Source organism: Triticum urartu, chromosome 4A, assembly GCF_056163025.1.
Source record: "Triticum urartu cultivar PI428250 chromosome 4A, HENAU_Tu73, whole genome shotgun sequence".
NCBI classification, from domain to species: domain Eukaryota; kingdom Viridiplantae; phylum Streptophyta; class Magnoliopsida; order Poales; family Poaceae; genus Triticum; species Triticum urartu.
The window spans coordinates 27,334,183-27,352,472 of record NC_141876.1 but is presented as its reverse complement, the minus strand read 5'-3'; the positions used below and the strand labels follow the sequence as shown (position 1 = coordinate 27,352,472).

General features: G+C 41.2%; 1 protein-coding gene across 1 annotated transcript; it reads left to right on the top strand.

The window, feature by feature from the left end:
* Positions 1 to 875: 875 nt before the first annotated feature.
* LOC125550434 (serine/threonine-protein kinase GRIK1) lies at positions 876 to 6,986 on the top strand. Its single transcript, XM_048713431.2, has 12 exons — positions 876 to 1,166; positions 1,358 to 1,773; positions 2,989 to 3,063; positions 3,148 to 3,192; positions 3,505 to 3,579; positions 4,326 to 4,413; positions 4,538 to 4,647; positions 5,231 to 5,326; positions 5,734 to 5,800; positions 6,177 to 6,292; positions 6,371 to 6,449; positions 6,566 to 6,986. The coding sequence occupies exons 2-12, from the start codon at positions 1,384 to 1,386 to the stop codon at positions 6,703 to 6,705; spliced, it is 1,281 nt and encodes a 426-aa protein (XP_048569388.1). The 5' UTR covers positions 876 to 1,166; positions 1,358 to 1,383; the 3' UTR covers positions 6,706 to 6,986.
* The last annotated feature ends 11,304 nt before the right edge of the window (positions 6,987 to 18,290 follow it).

The window sequence follows — 18,290 nt, the reverse complement described above, 5'->3', positions numbered from 1 at the left end:
GGGGCGTTACAGGAGTCTTCGTGTTAGATTTGGGGCGACAAAGCAGTGGCGTTGCCCCAGGGTAGGAGTAATGTTCTCCTCACTGTATCCCGGTTCCGTTGGTGTGCCTTTCGTTGAAGGAGAGGGCCCTGGAGCCGTGTCTCCGACGGGTCTTCTGTGATATGTTCAATTTAGATTTCCATGGATCCGTATGGATTTAGATGGCTTTTGTAGTCTTCAGAGTTTCTACATGCCTGATCAATGTTTTTGTCTCCGGCGTGGTGGTTTGTTTTGCATATCGTAGCCGCCAACACCTCCTGGTCTGCATCGACGATTTCTCGGCCGTTGCTTCTACAAGCTCTTGGTTTTCAAAAAGTTTACTTAGCCAAGGCGGAGGCCTAGAGGCGGCATCAAGTTATGCTCACAACACGCCGTCCGTGGATGCCGAGGAAGAAGACTTCGATACCCCATGAATTTATATATTTTTCTATTTTTTGTGTAAGGAGTGTGACATTAGGCCTTTTCTAAAAAAATGCAGTACATAGTACTCCACCCGTTCTTTTTTATTCCGCATATAAGATTTGTGTCGAGTCAAACTTTACAAAATTTAACCAAATTTGTATTAAAAAATATCAACACCTACGATATCAAGTATACATAATATAAAAGTACATTCCATAATAAATTTAAAGATATTCATTTGATATTGTAAATGTTAATATTTTTTCTATAAGTTTGGTTAAAGTAGAGATACTTTGACTTCGAACAAAAGTTATATACAAACTGAAAGAAACGGAGGGTATTAGAACAATCCCCCCAATGGAGTAGAATAAATTAAAGCACAACACTGTCCAACAATCGCAAGCTGAACATGTAAAAAATACAGATAGAGAAGGAGAAAAAGGCGCCTCACGTGTCAGGTCGCAGTCGTCTCCTCTCCTCTGTACCCCACCTCGCCGTCTCCACCGTGCTCCTCCCACCCCGCCGCCCCCCTTGCGACCACCAACGTGCCGCCCCGTGCTCCTCCCGACGCGCCCCCACCCACCCACCAATCCAACTCTCCACGCCCCCCGCGCCGCCCTCCTCAACGACAACCTCAATTGCGGCGATCCAGCGGCGACGGCGACGGCGACGGCGACGGCGTGCTCGAGCGGCGACTGCGACGACGGAATCGGAAGACACGCCTGGTACGCTGCTCCTGTCCCGCGCCTCTAGCGAATCGAACAGCGAATCAGGGGAGCGAATTGGAGCCGCGATCCAGATCGATCGGTTGGGATCGGGGAGGGGGGTTCGACGATGGCCTACCGAATCCGGTCACCACGAACCGAAGCTGACCCTTTAACTGACGCGTTCTCCTTCCCCTGTTTTGTTCGTCCAGGATTTCTGGTGCGCGGCTCCCTCTGAATGGCAGACCTCACGGACATGGGCTGCTGCAGCTGTTTCAGTTTCCTAAGGAAGCCCAGCGTGAAGGTAGGTCGGCCTCGGGACACTGATGGCATGTTGTCCAAAGATTTGCTGAAGCGCCAGACTAGTGAAGATTTTGATGGGAGCTTCTACACTGGAGATGATCCTGACTTGAGCTTTTACAATGGGGATGGCATTGATAGAAGCTTCTTTAATGGTGATGATCCCGATAGAAGTTTCTATGAAAGAGATGGTACTGATTATAATCACGAGAGTGACGATGAGCCCCCACGGAAGAGGTCTGAAGATATTATTCTGACAAGGGCTCAAAGTGGCTTTGCATGTAGAGAAAGCCTGGTTAAGGAGACTAAAAAAGTTGTTCGCTCAGAGGTACCATCTTGTTAGACATCAATTTCTACCAGTATCTTTCTACTCATATCTATGGAAAAAAAAATTCTGTCTAGTCTAGGCTTCTCCGTAGGCAACACTTAAAAAGTCTATGCATGAGCCTGTTCAATTTCTATTTTGGTATTGTGTCGTATGAGGCAACTGAATTACATTTAGAATTATGGTTAAGTTTATCTTGTTGAGAAGTAGAAGTACTCTCTCTTTCTTTTTACTTATGATTTGCTTCACTTTAAGAATTAATGAGTTGTTATGTCTGTTATTGCTCGTCACCTCATGATTGTGTTGATTATTTGTCTGGCTATGGTAAGATTAAAAATGGACTCTTATATTGCTTTCCAATATGAACAACCAAAACCAGCTACAGGAGTTCCCTAAGAATTTGCAAAAATCTTTGGAAAATGAAGATGCATCTTCCTTTTGTTATCTAAAATGTATATTGTGCCCGTACATATTATGTTTACATTTAGTTTTGTATATATACATCTTATAGTGTTGCATGGTCTATAATTATGGAAACCAGATTCTGTTAACAGTTTTACTATAAACTTGCAAAGATGGCTAGTTCAGGTGATTGGATCATTTATGCAAATTGCCTCGATTGAACTGAATTGAACTTGGTTAAACTGGCCACGGCCTTCGAGTAAATTGATCACGTTGGACTTCGTTAAAGTCCACCACACGCAAGTTTAATTGAACGCCTCTGTGAGGGCCAATGGTTTTAACTGTCATCTGCTGGTACAAAACAACACACCTAATCCACTGTGTGGCTATGATTCTTATTTTCTTTATTTTTGGAATGCCTAGCCATTAATCCTTTTATTGATAACGATTGATAATTGACCTAGTTTTAGCACCAATGTGTTCTAAGCAAGAAAAAGCAATACTACATGTGCTCTGCTGGAACTAATCTGTGGCATTATGTAAAACATATATTACCTCCGTCCCGAATTACTTATCTAGATTTGTATCTAGACATGTTGTAGTGTTAGATACATCGTAATTCGGGACGGAGGGAGTATTATTTTAAACTCAGTGTACTTGGTGACCACTGTTCTGACTGGTGATCTAAGACTGTGACCAAGTTTTTTTTGCTATGCCATGGCCGTTGCATGTCTAGTGAAGAGTCGAGGAGCTGCGCGAGATCATTTACCTTTTGCACTGAGCTGTATAATAACTCTCTCCTTTTGGCATGTTTAGGACGATCTTGGCAATAAGATGATCAATCAGTATGTTCACCTGGGCAAGATCGGTGCTGGAAGCTATGGCAAAGTGGTAAGACCGCTTAAATGTGCTATTAATGAAGTTCACTGAGTAGCTACCTGATTCCTTTCCTTTTTTCTCTTTGCGTCTAAAAAGGTTCTATACCGAAACATTGAAGATGGGAAGTTATATGCAGTGAAGGTAATGCTTTCCACTGTTCTCTGATGTTGGCAACACAAGTGCCTTTTAGTAACTACTTTGATGATAATTCAGTACTTTCTTGGGTAGTTTTGATCCCCCCCCCCCCCCCCCCCCAAAATGCCTTTCTAATACGTTGTACCCTTTGCATGTTTGCTGCTAGTTACGGAACCTGCTTGCATCAGAACTCACTATGGACATTTGTTATTTTTAGCACAATGTTTTTCTTGCTCAATCTTTCGACTTTACTTTGTGCCCTTGCACACAGTGCTATGTCTAGTTGATGTAGCTGTGGATTTTTCCTTGTTGTTTCAGGTGCTGAATAAACCTCACATGATGAAAGTACGTGTCGTACGGTCAGAAACCGCCATGACAGATGTTATTCGGGAAGTGAGTAACAAGAGTATTTGTCTGTATAACACTCGTGACTTCGCAATTTTGTTATGGCATGTGCAATGTTTTCTGAGAAAGTACTCATGTGGGCTTATAAGATATTAACCCTACATGAGCTATCGCACATAAGTTAACCAAGCTGGTCATGTCCACTGATTACGCTCTGTTTAGCACATCTCAGTAAAAAAACTCAAAATTGCTGGTTCCCAGATATTGCTTCCTCTGTTGACATTATCACCACTTCATAGCATATAGAGAATGTGTCTGTCGTAGATCAAGAATGCATTTATCTGATAAATAAGTTAGCAATGACATATATGTGCAGTGCAATTTTTGCTGTGGCGAGCAGTCGAGAACATCACTAGTCCATTCCTCCGGCTACCGACAAGCAGTTAAATGCTGCATTCTAAGTGCAAAAGAAGCGTTTTAGCATAACACACATTACAGAACACATGTATTTTTTGTTTATTTCGAAATTACCTGTTCCTATTTTTCCTCACTTAAATTCCATTGGCTGTCTGATACTCATTGAGGAAGCTGCATTTTAGCAAATTTTCCTTTAGATGCTCCAATGTGTTAAATAGATGGCCATATAGGTGGTCTAAAGATTCAATTATTATATTTTTTGTCGCAGAAGCATGTGATTAGTAGCACTAGCCAAATAGCATAAATTTTGCAGATATAATAATTTTACATGAGACAAACTGTGTTATTCAATTTCCTCTTTATTGCATTGGTGGCAGGTATCCCTCATGAAAATGTTGAGTCATCCCAATATCGTAAATCTCATTGAGGTGATTGATGATCCAAACTCAGATAAATTCTACATGGGTATTTATTGACGCTCTCATTGTTTTGCTTTATTGTTCCAATAGGACGTTATTTTAGCAGGCTAGTTGGCATGTGCCAATATTTTATATGATTGCAATTTACTCTTTACCCTTTTTATTGCCAGTTCTTGAGTATGTGGAAGGAAAAATTGTGTGGGATAAAGGTTTAGGAGAAGCTACTTGCAGAAAGTACTTGCGGGACATTATATCTGGTGTTATGTATCTTCACTCTCATGTAAGATTCAGTTCTCTTAATTCTTTTCACTAATAATTAGTTCATGATGGTGATTCATGTGCTAAAAATAATTTAGTGTCCGTGTCACTACCCATTAGCATAGCAATTTCAAAAGAGATATTTGAGGAGCTCTAAGTTTGTACGGCAACACACATATTGTGTGAAGTAGATCAGCAAGCTCACATACTGGCACAAATTATCTCAGCTGGTAGATTTTACTCTTACCCCATATTTGCCTTGGCTACTTACCAAGTTTTTCTGTCCTTGAGCCACTTGATTGTACTGACAAACAATAGCTTGGGTTTGTAAATCCATGCTCATTGATGTTTGTAAGGATCATACTCTTACCCCATATTTGCCTTGGGTTCATATTGGGTTTGTAAGGATCATAGGTTGTTTCGAAAAGTTTGCATAACATGTCTCAATTTTTTGCTTCTTAATTGGTTGCTTATTGATGTTTCCCGTTCCCCTATTTTCTCATATTTAAATGTGCCTGCTATTCATGTCTTATGTTATTCATTTTCACTCTGTTAAATTCTTCCAGCGTGATAGAAACACCTAATTTTCTTGTTTTTGCACACAGAACATTATTCATAGTGATATTAAGCCGGATAATCTCTTGGTCACAAGTACTGGCAATGTGAAGATAGGGGACTTCAGTGTTAGCCAGATTTTTGAGGTGGTTTATTTATCTTGTAATTTTTTGTATTCCAGTAATTTTGTTCTCACTGTCAAAAGGTTTTTTTTAGTTGAATGACCCCAAAATGGGGCAAGGCCTAGTGTGTGGTTTTTATCGACCTGTTCTAAAAAAAAAAATAATACTGAGATTCAAAGTCTGTACCTTATAAAACCAGGATTACATACTTGAATAATACCTTCACTTCCTGCCTTCATTAGAATTTTGAAGATTACTCGAGTAGACATTAACTCTGATGATTCAGTCTTTTGAACTGTATTATATTTCATTATCTTCAACTGAACAAGTATTCGTGCCTAAAAATGTATGTATTTTGAGGCAAATTTTCAGGATTGTCAAGCCTCGTACCACAGTGCTTTACTGATATTCCGTACTTGACTGCATTGCAGGATGATGATGATATGCTTCGGAGATCTCCAGGCACTCCTGTTTTCACTGCACCGGAGTGCTGTCAAGGTACAATTACATGACTACAGTTTGAGTTGTAAAAGCAGCATACATAATCAGCCAATTAGCAAACTATCTACAGTACAACAGTCCGTGTTATTTTTTAATATTGATTGGCATGGTACTTTAGATGTTCCGCACCTAAATGATTGCACAGCTAAAGATAAACAAATCCATAGGAATGAGGCCACCACTAGTAGTTTGGATTCAGATTTTGGTGCAACTGAAGCAACCAAAGCTTGGGTTACCAGTGTGATGCCAATGTATAAAATAAAAATGCAACGATTCCGGTTCCTTTGCCATTGCTTTGAAGTACCTGATATTCCCTGACCATTGGCAGTAGCTGCTAAACACGATGAACCATTATCTGTTTCTACCACTGCAGGTTCAGCTTACCATGGTAGAGCGTCTGATACATGGGCAGTCGGTGTTACTCTGTATTGTATGATTACTGGGCGCTATCCATTTCTAGGAGAAACTTTGCAGGAAACATACGACAAGGTTCATACATATATTCCTCCCTTCTCCTCTTGATTTACCTGTGGCAGAAAACTCACCAAAGTCACTGCTGTTGAATAGATTGTCAATGATCCAGCGGATATACCAAGTAACGTGAGCCCCCAACTTGTTGATTTGCTGGAAAGGCTTCTCTGCAAAGGTTTGTTTCCAAATAAGTGTTTCCTTTTCCCTTCATCCTATTGGTTTTGATATGTGGGAGGAGGATGTGCTCTATTAATGGTGTTCCTTGTATTGACACTCTTGGTTTTGTTGCAGATCCAGGAGACCGTATCACCCTGGAAGCTGCGGCTGCGCATCCTTGGGTTGCTGGGGACGAGGGGCCAGTCCCCGAATACATGTGTAGATGTGGTTTTGGCCGCAGGAAGAGAAATGGTTCGCAAGAAGCAGTACAATAACAGAGTCATTCAGAACCAGTTGTTGGGTGGTGTAGTGTAGTGTAGATAACTGATCAAAGAGAAAACTGGCGAGACGCGAGACGGACGACGACTGATGTGTTTCTCTCTTTCCTCTTTTTAGACCTAAGATATTGTTCCTGATGTAACGGTAGTGAAATTTACATCTGAATCAAACCACAGCTGTTGGTCCTAAGAGACATACCATCACCAGCCAATCTATTCAAGTCGACCCACTGAAGCATGTGCGGCGGCACCCCGCACCCAATGTGCGTACCTTTGTAGCCAGCTCGAGAGTTTTTATGCCTAGCAGTCTATTTTTTTTCCTATGTATACTTCTTGAACACACTTAACTACGCTTCTCATATAGTTACATTCTCAGTTTTTTTTAACAGCAGACCATCTTAAAGAGAAAGACATAACATGTAGAACATAAAAAAAGATATGCAACTGATGAATCGTTCTCTTGGCTTGTTTTCTATGAATCATCGAAGATACAGACATTCATATGTGTGACATTCTACTTATATGGAGATCCCTCATCTAACGTCTACACCATCAGGTAGGAAACAGCACGCCCCAATTCAAAACCTGTCTCCATATATATAGTGGGCTCCTCGCAAAATGCCAATGGTGGGCGACCTCCATGGAGGTGGGTATTTAAAAAAAATCAAGAAACATATTTTAAAGTATCAAAAAATTGTGAAAATACCATACATGTTAACATGGATGTGTTCTACATGTGTTTAAATTTTCAAGATGAAATACATTATGGTGAGAGCTACACAAAAAGGCAAATCGTGTTTTTCAAACTGATGAACAGTGAAAACACTGTTCACTATTAGAAATGCAGGATTTTCTCTTTTTTGTGCAGATCTCACCATAATGTATTTCATTGTCAAATTTTATACACATGTAGAATACATCCATATGAATGTGTAGAATTTTTTTCAGAACTTTTTGAAACTCCAAAACATAATTATTGATTTTTTAAAAATATCCAACTCCATGGAGGTCGCCCGCCAAAAGCCCGCACTCGTGGGCTCCTTCTCTATACATGTCCCAGCACCACTTCAATCCATCCCCGATTGGACATGAACTTGTGTCACATGAAGAATATAAAAACTGATTTGTGAAAATCTATTGGAATACTTTTTTTTGAGCTTGGAACATTTCATTCCATTAATCAACGTGCCAAGCAGAATCGCTGGCCACGAAAACTTGGGCGAAGGTAGGGCCAGACCCGGCCATACGGCTTGGGGTGCAAGCACCATCTTCGACCCATGCAGCGCTAAAACGTCTCCAACCTTATTACAAGCCCGAGGGCAATAAGCAATAGAAAAAGAACTAAATTTCAGAGATGTAAATGCTTTTATTTCCCTAAACAAAACCCCATTAGAAGAAAAATCGTAGCTTGACGTCTCGATCGCCTGACAAGCAGCAACGCATCCGTTTCCACCATAGCTCCGCTAATGCCCAATTCCGGCGCCTTGTACAATATGCAAGCTTCAGCTTCAGTTTGTAGCGCATCCAGTGCATCATGGTCTCGAATAACATATCCCCAACCGCCTGTTCCTGATTCCTTATTAAAACTGCCATCAATATTTATCTTCAGAGTGCCCTCACTTGGTTTCTTCCATATCACTGTTCTCTGCACTGCCGAGTGCTCCTCTCTCCAAAAGAACTCTTTATACTCCAAAGCTGAGCTCCTAACCTGCCAAATCAGACCATTAACATCAATATTTTTCTTTTCTAGGCTATGATGGGTCACCAAGGCGTGCGCAGCAGCGCCGCCAGCGCTGTAGGAAGAGGACGAAGGATTGAACAAAATAAAGAAATATAAATGGATAGGTGGTTGGTCCCAGATGTCTGTGTACGAGACCTGCTGGGTCCACCCAAGAAGGGGAATATGTTGGGAGAAAGGAGATTCAAAGCACGGCAATCTAGTGAGCTAGTTACATACATAAGCAAATAGCTACTAAAAAAGCAAACAAGTTAATGGGTTCTTAGATGAAATATTTCAGATAAAACAAATAATTACGACACATAGGCTAAGGCATAAAATACTCATATGATAAAGGTGCTTAAACAGATAAAGTACATTATCTAGACCTTCCTGGCATGCTTGATCATGACGTTGCGGGTGTCCGTGTACTCGTCGGTTACGGGAAGCAGACACGCCCTCATGTCCAAGATCCGTCTGTACATGTCGTAGCATGCGTATGCGTCCTTGGCCGCGTAGGTTATGTAGGCTAGATTCAGAGGTACCTCCCACATGTTCAGGTCCTTGGTATCGTCGTCTTCTTTCTTGTTGGCATAGCAGCGGTTGATGATGGTCTCGGCGAGGTCAACCACGGAGTCCTTCTCCTGCCCATTGCCGATAATCTTGTATTGCTTCTGGATGTTGACAAGCTTATTGTACCAGATGGCCGAATCATCACGTTCTTCCTTCTCTTCATCGTAGCGAAGGTGTAGTCAGCGCTGCCAATGAAACGGGCAAATGCTCCAGAACCTCTGATGGCCTTATAGCAGTGGTAGATGAGAACCTCGTCCCGCACGCATACCTGGGCGACGGCGATCCACTGGTCCCTGTTAGGAGATGAATGGATGGGCACAAGGTCTAATCCCATGACCTTGTACTTTCTCCTCCTGTAGGTATTCTTGAACTCGGCGAGGCAGAGCTTCAGCGAGTCTAGATCGTTGGTGTACATCACATTCAACTTGGTGCTGCAATGGGTCTGAAAGGCGAACTCAAAGGTGAACTCCTTGCTGAAGTCCATATCCAGCAGGCTCACTCCTCGGATCGGCATTGGAGTCTCTTCAAGTGAACGAGTGGGTAGGTGGCGGCAGCAGTTTATTTTTCAGCTCTTGGGGAACTGGATTCAACAGTAAACTGAGTGTGTACATGCGACAACAATTACTACCCCTCCCTCCCTCGCCCGCTGCACGCCCGACAGAAGATGCACCCTCGGCGCATTCAAATGCCTCCATTAAGAAACCTATTCCGGGGACACGTCGGTTCACGAGCGGGTTTGTATTGATACTGTAATAACAAGTGTTAGTGGTCACTTAAATTTAATTGTATTTAATTAAAATTTGTTCTTAAAACAAGCAATGCACTGGCTCGTTCTATCAGTGCCACGGGATCAACATGCAGAACAATTAGAATTATTATTCTCAGGACGCACACAATCAGCACATTTGGCGCACTTTCACACAAACAATACTACCAAGTTTGAACAGTTTGTTATGGTTGTTGTCCTCTGCATCATCATGTCATTTTTCCCAGCTTGCAAGATTCAGAACCAACAAATAAGGTTCAAATAGTAAGTACAACAAAGATGTCTACACATCTTATTGATTCCCAGCTTGCAAGATTCAGAACCAACAAATAATATTCAAATAATAAGTACAACACAGATGCCTACACATCTCATTGATTCCCAGCTTGCAAGATTCAGAACCAACCCATTAGAGCCTTTTGATAAAGTGAATATCGGGATTAATTCCATCTTGGCTAGCCATGTCATACAACCCAAGAATGTGGCGAATGCTCTTGACCATCACAATATCTGTAGTTGAGTATTCCTGTTTGCACAGATAAGAAAGAGCATGATTACTATAATAGTGGCACTAGTTGAAGCAAGCTTTATTTCCAAAACGAGAAAATATTGTGATATAATAGCTATATTTAAAAAATACAACGTTAGCACAGTATGACAAAGCACAATCATGTTGATAAAGGACAGTACTGACCGGTGTGAGATGACTTTGGGAGATCAAGTTATTCTTCATGTCCCCATATCTTGCCATGAAAGCGATTCATTGACATTCATTAACACCTCAGTGTGGCAGTACAAGGAGGAGCGTCGACTCATTTCAATCACTTTTTTTTGTGCAGTTCAACTAAAATTATGGCGCCCACCAGTTAGAGAGGAGGAGCGTCGACTCATTTCAGTCACTTTTTTCTGCAAATTAGCTACATTGGAAATGAAATGGTAGCTAAGACAGTAGTTCTATTTTAATATGTATGATTTCTTCATTTTATCAGTGGCAGTAGCAGTGCCAAAACATTAACATAGGATCACTAGCTGGATGCAGAGTCAAAATCAACCAAAAAGGAACATACCCAGTCATGGGAATCATAACTGAGAGAGGGCCCCCTACACCGCCACGACTCAATGAGGTCAACCTGTAGATCCATGATTCAATTCATGCGACTTTTTCTGTAGTTCACCTAAAATGAAGCAGAGATTGCATCATTCAGCTAGCAAGAAGTAGTTGCTCTCATGAGCTGGCATGTTCTTATTTAGTAATTGCACTAAAATTGAGAAACATTAAGGTTGGCTGTCCTGCTCATGTAAGGTGCAACTATAATTTGCTTATCCTTTTGTGCAGTTCCACTAAAATTAAGTGCCATTGTGGTGACAGTGATGACTCATCTTGCAAAGGCTAATAAAATATTGCACGAGATTACTAGCAGAGTTTGACGGAGATCTTGGAAACTCCAATCACCATTTAGTGCAGTTCCACCAAAATTGAGAGACATTGCACACGTGACATTTTAGTTGAACTGCACAAGACACTCATTAAAAAAGAGTGTCTTGTGCAGTTCACCAAAAGGTCACAATAGCAACAAGGTGAAATGGATATCCCTATCTGCACAAAAATATAGAAAGAAAATAGTTGCTGGTCAATAAAAAGATATGAAACATACATGAAATGAAAAGAAGCATCTTGATTATGTTCATGGCAATCACGCAAGGACAGTTGAAATTTTAAAACGGCAGCATTGCTGTTACCGGAAGCATTACAATCAACAATGCCATTCGTCAAATATGAGATTACTTTAATGGTGGCATTGCTTGTTTACCAGATATAGTAGATCAACAATAGCTAAAGAGTTGGTTTAAGGGCATGGGATAGTGGGGACACCAGGACACTCAGCAGCGTAAAGAAGCAACTTACTTATCATACCGGGGAAAATAGCAGGAGTACCATTTGTAACACAGTTTAATTGCATCATATTACTGGAGGCATTAGATTAACAATAACACTGGTTAGACATGTCCTTAAGGTAACAGTGTGATTGCTTCATTTTACATGCGCCCTTACATTAACAACATCAAAAAGTTGGTATAAGGACATGCGACAGTGGACGCATCAGCACAATGTACCTACAAGGAGGCATAAAGTGGCGATGCCGAGTTTGTTCATAATCTGTGAGGGCAGCAAATCTAATCCTGGAGACCTTTTACTATGTGAGGGCAGCAAATCTAATCCTGAACATACTCTGTTGACTTGTCCACCAGCCACCACTTTCTATCCTTTTTACAACCAATAATAGATTTGTTCCTTATCCGGTTTGTACTGCATTTTCCCTTTATTTCCCTTTTCAACCAAGAGACCGGTTGGGTATCCAGTCTCTACTACTTTCCCCCTGTTATTTCCTCTTTGAATCAAGTCCTAGATTCATGCTGCGACTTTCCCCCTTTCTTCGTTGTTTGAACCAAGTCCTAGATTCGACTGCATGAAGTAGCTTTACATCCAATAATACTAAAAATTAAGGTGGACTTGGAAGAGCTGATGGAAGTAGCAAATGATCCACATGGAGACACGTGGGGAGCTGGGGCAGTAGAGCAAGGCCGCTTTCGAAGGAACTTATACCTGAGGGTCGTCGGATGTCGGCCGTGTCAGGTCCGATCTGCTCACAATACGACAGGGAGGAAGAAGGGTCGGAGGACCTCCCGAGCTGGCGCTGTGTCAGAGAGAACGACACGGGCAGAGGATCATTGGGACCCGTCGGCAGCTGTGGGTTTCCTCCGATCCCTCGGCACCGATGACCGCGTGGACGATGCACCTAGTCCTCTACACACCGGCCGAAGGGATCCGGCCGGATCTGTGACTAGCGGTGAGCAGATAGAAAATGTCACTACCGCTATCTTGTTTAGATTTGGAGAGGATGAGAGAATGAAGAAAGCAACCCTATTAAAGCAAGCGCTCATGCCCTAATGACCCACAAGTATAGGGGATCAATCGTAGTCCTTTCGATAAGTAAGAGTGTCGAACCCAACGAGGAGCAGAAGGAAATGACTAGTGGTTTTCAGCAAGGTAATGCCTGCAAGCGCTGACATTGTAAGTAATAGATAATTTGGTAGCTGGATAATTTGTAACGAACACGTAACAGTAATGACAAATAATATGCAGCAAGATAGCCCAATCCTTTTGTGGCAAAGGACAGGCCAAAATGGTTTCTATAATAAGCAAAGTGTTCTTGAGGGTACACGGGAACTTCATCTAGTCACTTTCGTCATGTTGGTTTGATTTGTGTTCAATACTTTGATAATTTGATATGTGGGTGAATCAGTGCTTAGGTGCTGTTCTTACTTGAACAAACCTCCTACTTATGATTAACCTCCTCGTAAGCATCCACAACTACGAGAAAAGTATTAAGATAGAATCTAACCATAGCATTAAACTTTTGGATCCAAATCGGTCCCTTACGAAGTAACGCATAAACTAGGGTTTAAGCTTCTGTCACTCTAGCAACCCATCATCTAATAACTACTCCACAATGCATTCCCTTAGGCCCAAATATGGTGAAGTGTCATGTAGTCGATGTTTACATGACACCACTAAGGGAATCACAACATACATACTATCAAAATATCGAACACATATCAAGTTCACATGATTACTTGCAACATGATTCCTCCCATGACATCAAGAACAAAAGTAACTACTCACAAGTGATAAACATGTTCATGATCAGAGGGGTATTAAATAGCATAATGGATCTAAACATATAATCTTCCACCAAATAAACCATATAGTGATCAACTACAAGATGTAATCAACACTACTAGTCACCCACATGTACCAATCTGAGGTTACGGTACAAAGATTGAACACAAGAGATGAACTAGGGTTTGAGAGGAGATGGTGCTAGTGAATATGTTGATGAAGATTGGCCTCCCCAAGATGAGAGGGTTGTTGGTGATGATGATGACGATGATTTCCCCCTCCGGGAGGGAAGTTCCCCCGGCGGAATCGCTCCGTCGGAGGGCAAAAGTGCTCCTGCCTAAGTTCCGCCTCGAGACGGCGGCTCTCTGCCCCGAAAGTCCTCTCCTTATTTTTCTAGGTAAAAATGACCTATATACCAGAAGATGGGCACCGGAGGTGGGCCGAGGAGGGCACAACCCACCAAGGCGTCCCTGGCGCGCCCAGGTGGGTTGTGCCCACCTGGTGGGTCCTCTTTGGTAGTTATTCGCTCCAATAATTCTTATTTATTCCATAAAAATTCCTTGTCAAGTTTTAGCTCATTTGGAGTTGTGCAGAATAGGTAGCCTGACGTAGCTTTTTCAGGTCCAGATTTCCAGTTGCCGGAATTCTCCCTCTTTGTGTGAACCTTGCATATTATGAGAGAAAAGGCATTAGAATTACTTCAAAAAGCTTCATTATGCATAAAAACATTAGAAACAACAGTAGGTAAACATGATGCAAAATGGACGTATCAACTCCCCCAAGCTTAGACCTTGCTTGTCCTCAAGCGAAAACCAAAATCGGAAAACATGTCCACATGCTTAGAGAGAGAGAGAGAGGTGTCGATAAAAACAAAATACGGACATAGAAGCATCATGTAAATTATTATAACAACAACACACTTTAACATAAAACTTTTATCATAGAACTTTTATCATAGACTTCTCATGAATAAGTAACAATTCATCACAACATCGAAGTATAAAGCATAAACTCTATTGGAAACCAACAAACTATGTTCACAGTCAACTTTGCAACTACAATTCATCATATTTTCAGGAAGGGTCACGTATCGGAGCCTTTAGGCAAGTCCACATACTCAACCATCATATAGTCTTCTATGATTGTTAACACTCACCTCATACACATGAGCAAAACGTTTCAACCGGACACATAGAAAGATAGGGGCTTAAAATTTTGCCTCCCAACGTATTCGCCTCAAGGGTGATGTCAACAATAATAACTCATTCTACCCATATCCAACTAGATATATGTGCCTAGATCTTTCCTCACCACATGATGCTTGCCAAAAGAGAAAAATAAAAAGGAATAGAGAGAAAAACTTTGACTCTTGCATGAAAGTAAATACATAAAAGTAAAAGATAGGCCCTTCACAGAGGGAAGCAGAGGTTGCCATGCGCTTTTTGTTTGTATGCTCAATCCCTTGGTGCAAAAGAACATCATGTTATATTGCCCCTTATGATAGCAACCTTTATTATGCAGTCTTTCACTTTTATTCTTTGTGATCACAAGTTCGTACAATGCTCAATTTTCTCTTACACTAAATGATCTAACACTTTTAGAAGCAATTTTTATTGCCTTATTGCACCGATGACAACTTACTTGAAGGATCTTACTCAATCCTTAGGTAGGTATGGTGGACTCTTGAAAATAAGATTTGGGTTTAAGGGTTTTTGGATGCACAAGTAGTATCTCTACTTGGTGCGGAATTTTTGGCTAGCAAAGATGGGGGGCAAGCACCACATGTTGAAGGATCTACGACAATATAACTTCTATGTGAATATGAACAAACATAAATCATTACGTTGTCTTCCTTGTCCAACGTCAACAATTTTGGCATATAATATTTTGATGGGGGCTCACAATCACATAAGATTTGTAAGATAGTGTATTTGCATGTGAATCTTCTCTTACCTTATCAATTCTTTCATGAATTGCATCATTGACCAATGCTATGTTTGTCAATCTCCAATAAAGTTTTCTACTTATACTTTTCCTTATGTGATGTCATTACTTACCATAAGATTATCTTTATGATATTTTTCATTTATTTCCTTTCTTTTTTGTTGAACATGGAAGTAAAGAAAACAAAACTCCAACTAAACTTTATTATATATCTCGCATACGATTACAAAGATAGATCACTAAGCAAACTCTGGAAAAGAAAGGATCGAACTAAACTTTTATTCATCTAAAGCAAAAGATAACTATGGATCGAGCTAAGGTAAATAAAGGCAAAAGATAGTGGAGGTGATAAGATACCGGGGCACCTCCCCCAAGCTTGGGCAGACCAAGGGGAGTGCCCATACCCGATACTCAATTTTCTTTTGGTGATGAAGAAGGAGGTGGTGGTGATGAAGTGGTAGCGATCTTGTCCTTCATGATCAAGATATTCTCCAATCTACGGATGACGCTCCAAAGGGTGATGATGTGCTCTCACAACAGAATATTTTCACGGGTGAGATATTGATACATCTCCAATGTATATATAATTTTTGATTGTTGCATGCTATTATATTATCTGTTTTGGATGTTTTATGTGCATTAATATGCTATTTTATATTATTTTTGGGACTAACCTATTAACCTAGAGTCCAGTGCCAGTTCCTATTTTTCCCTGTTTTTGAGTTTAGCAGAAAAGGAATACCAAACAGAATAAAAACTTTACGATGATTTTTCTTGGACTAGAAGACAACCAGGAGACTTAGAGATGAAGTCAGAGGAGCCACGGGGCGTCCACAAGGACAGAGGGCGCGCCCCCACCCTTGTGGGCCCCTTGTGCACCTCCTGACCTAATTCTTTTGCCTATATTCCCATATATCCCCAAACCACAAGAGGCATCCACGAAAACAATTTTCCACCGCCGCAACCTTTTGTACCCGTGAGATCCCATCTAGGGACCTTTTTTGGCACCCTGCCGGAGGGGGATTCGATCATGGAGGGCTTCTACATCAACTCTATTGCCCTTCGGATGAAGCGTGAGTAGTTTACCATAGACCTATGGGTCCATATCTAGTAGCTAGATGGCTTCTTCTCTCTCTTTGATTCTCAATACCATGTTCTCCTCGATGTTCTTGGAGATCTATTCGATGTAATACTTTTTTGCGGTGTGTTTGCTGAGATACGATGAATTGTGGATTTATGATCAGCTTATCTATGAATATTATTTGAATCTTCTCTGAATTCTTTTATGCATGATTTGATATCTTTGTAATTCTCTTCGAACTATCGGTTTGCTTTGGCCAACTAGATTTGTTTTTCTTGCAATGGGAGAAGTGCTTAGCTTTGCGTTCAATCTTGCGGTGACCTTTCCCAGTGACAGTAGGGGCAGCAAGGCACGTATTGTATTGTTTCCATCGAGGATAAAAAGATGGGGTTTTCATCATATTTCTTGAGTTAATTCCTCTACTTCATGTCATCTTACTTAATGCATTACTCCGTTCTTTATGAACTTAATACTCTAGATGCATGCTGGATAGCGGTCGTTGTGTGGAGTAATAGTAGTAGATGCAGAATCGTTTCGGTCTAATTGACACGGACGCGATGCCTATATCCATGATCATTGCCTTAGATATCGTCATAACTTTGCGCTTTTCTATCAATTGCTAGGCAGTAATTTGTTCACCCACCGTAATATTTTCTATCTTGAGAGAAGCCTCTAGTGAAACCTATGGCCCCCGGGTCTATTTTCCATCATATAGTTTTCGATCTACTATTTTGCAATCTTTTAATTTCCAATCTATAAACCAAAAATACCAAAAATATTTACTTTATATTTTATCTATCTCTATCAGATCTCACTTTTGCAAGTAACCGTGAAGGGATTGACAACCCCTTTATCGCGTTGGGTGCAAGTTGTTTGATTGTTTGTGCAGGTATTCGGTGACTTGTGCGTTGTCTCCTACTGGATTTATACCTTGGTTCTCAAACTGAGGGAAATACTTATCTCTACTTTGCTACATCACCCTTTCCTCTTCAAGGGAAAAACCAACGCAAGCTCAAGAAGTAGCAGGAAGAATTTCTGGCGCCATTGCCAGGGAGATCTACGCCAAGTCAAGCCATACCAAGTACCCATCATAAACTCTCATCTCTTGCATTACATTATTCGCCTTTCGCCTCTCTTTTTCCTCTCCCCCACTTCTAAAATGATTTTTGAAAAGATTTGCCTTTTCTTCGCCCCTCTTCTATTCGTCTTCTTCATTTGCTTTTTGTGTGCTCATGTGTAGGATCGAAAGTATGTCTAGAGGGGGGGTGATTAGACTACTTGACCAAATAAAAACTTAACCTTTTCCCAATTTTAGTTCTTGGCAGATTTTAGCTATTTTAGGAAAAGTCAAGCAATCACCACACAATTCAAGCAAGCATGCAAAGAGTATATTGGCAGCGGAAAGTAAAGCATGCAACTCGCAAGAATGTAAAGGGAAGGGTTTGGAGAATTCAAACGCAATTGGAGACACGGATGTTTTTCCCGTGATTCGGATAGGTGGTGCTATCCTACATCCACGTTGATGGAGACTTCAACCCACGAAGGGTAACGGTTGCGCGAGTCCACGGAGGGATCCACCCGCGAAGGGTCCACGAAGAAGCAACCTTGTCTATCCCACCATGGCCATCGCCCACGAAGGACTTGCCTCACTAGCGGTAGATCTTCACGAAGTAGGCGATCTCCTTGCCCTTAAAAACTCCTTGGTTCAACTCCACAATCTTGTCGGAGGCTCCCAAGTGACACCTAGCCAATCTAGGAGACACCACTCTCCAAGAAGTAACAAATGGTGTGTTGATGATGAACTCCTTGCTCTTGTGCT

Bases quoted from the DNA above. Each gene is read 5' to 3' on its own strand.
- LOC125550434 (XM_048713431.2), top strand. From the start codon at position 1,384: ATGGCAGACCTCACGGACATGGGCTGCTGCAGCTGTTTCAGTTTCCTA. The intron at 3,064-3,147 runs GTAAGACCGCTT...GCGTCTAAAAAG, and splicing joins CTGGAAGCTATGGCAAAGTG to GTTCTATACCGAAACATTGA. The intron at 5,801-6,176 runs GTACAATTACAT...CTACCACTGCAG, and splicing joins TGCACCGGAGTGCTGTCAAG to GTTCAGCTTACCATGGTAGA.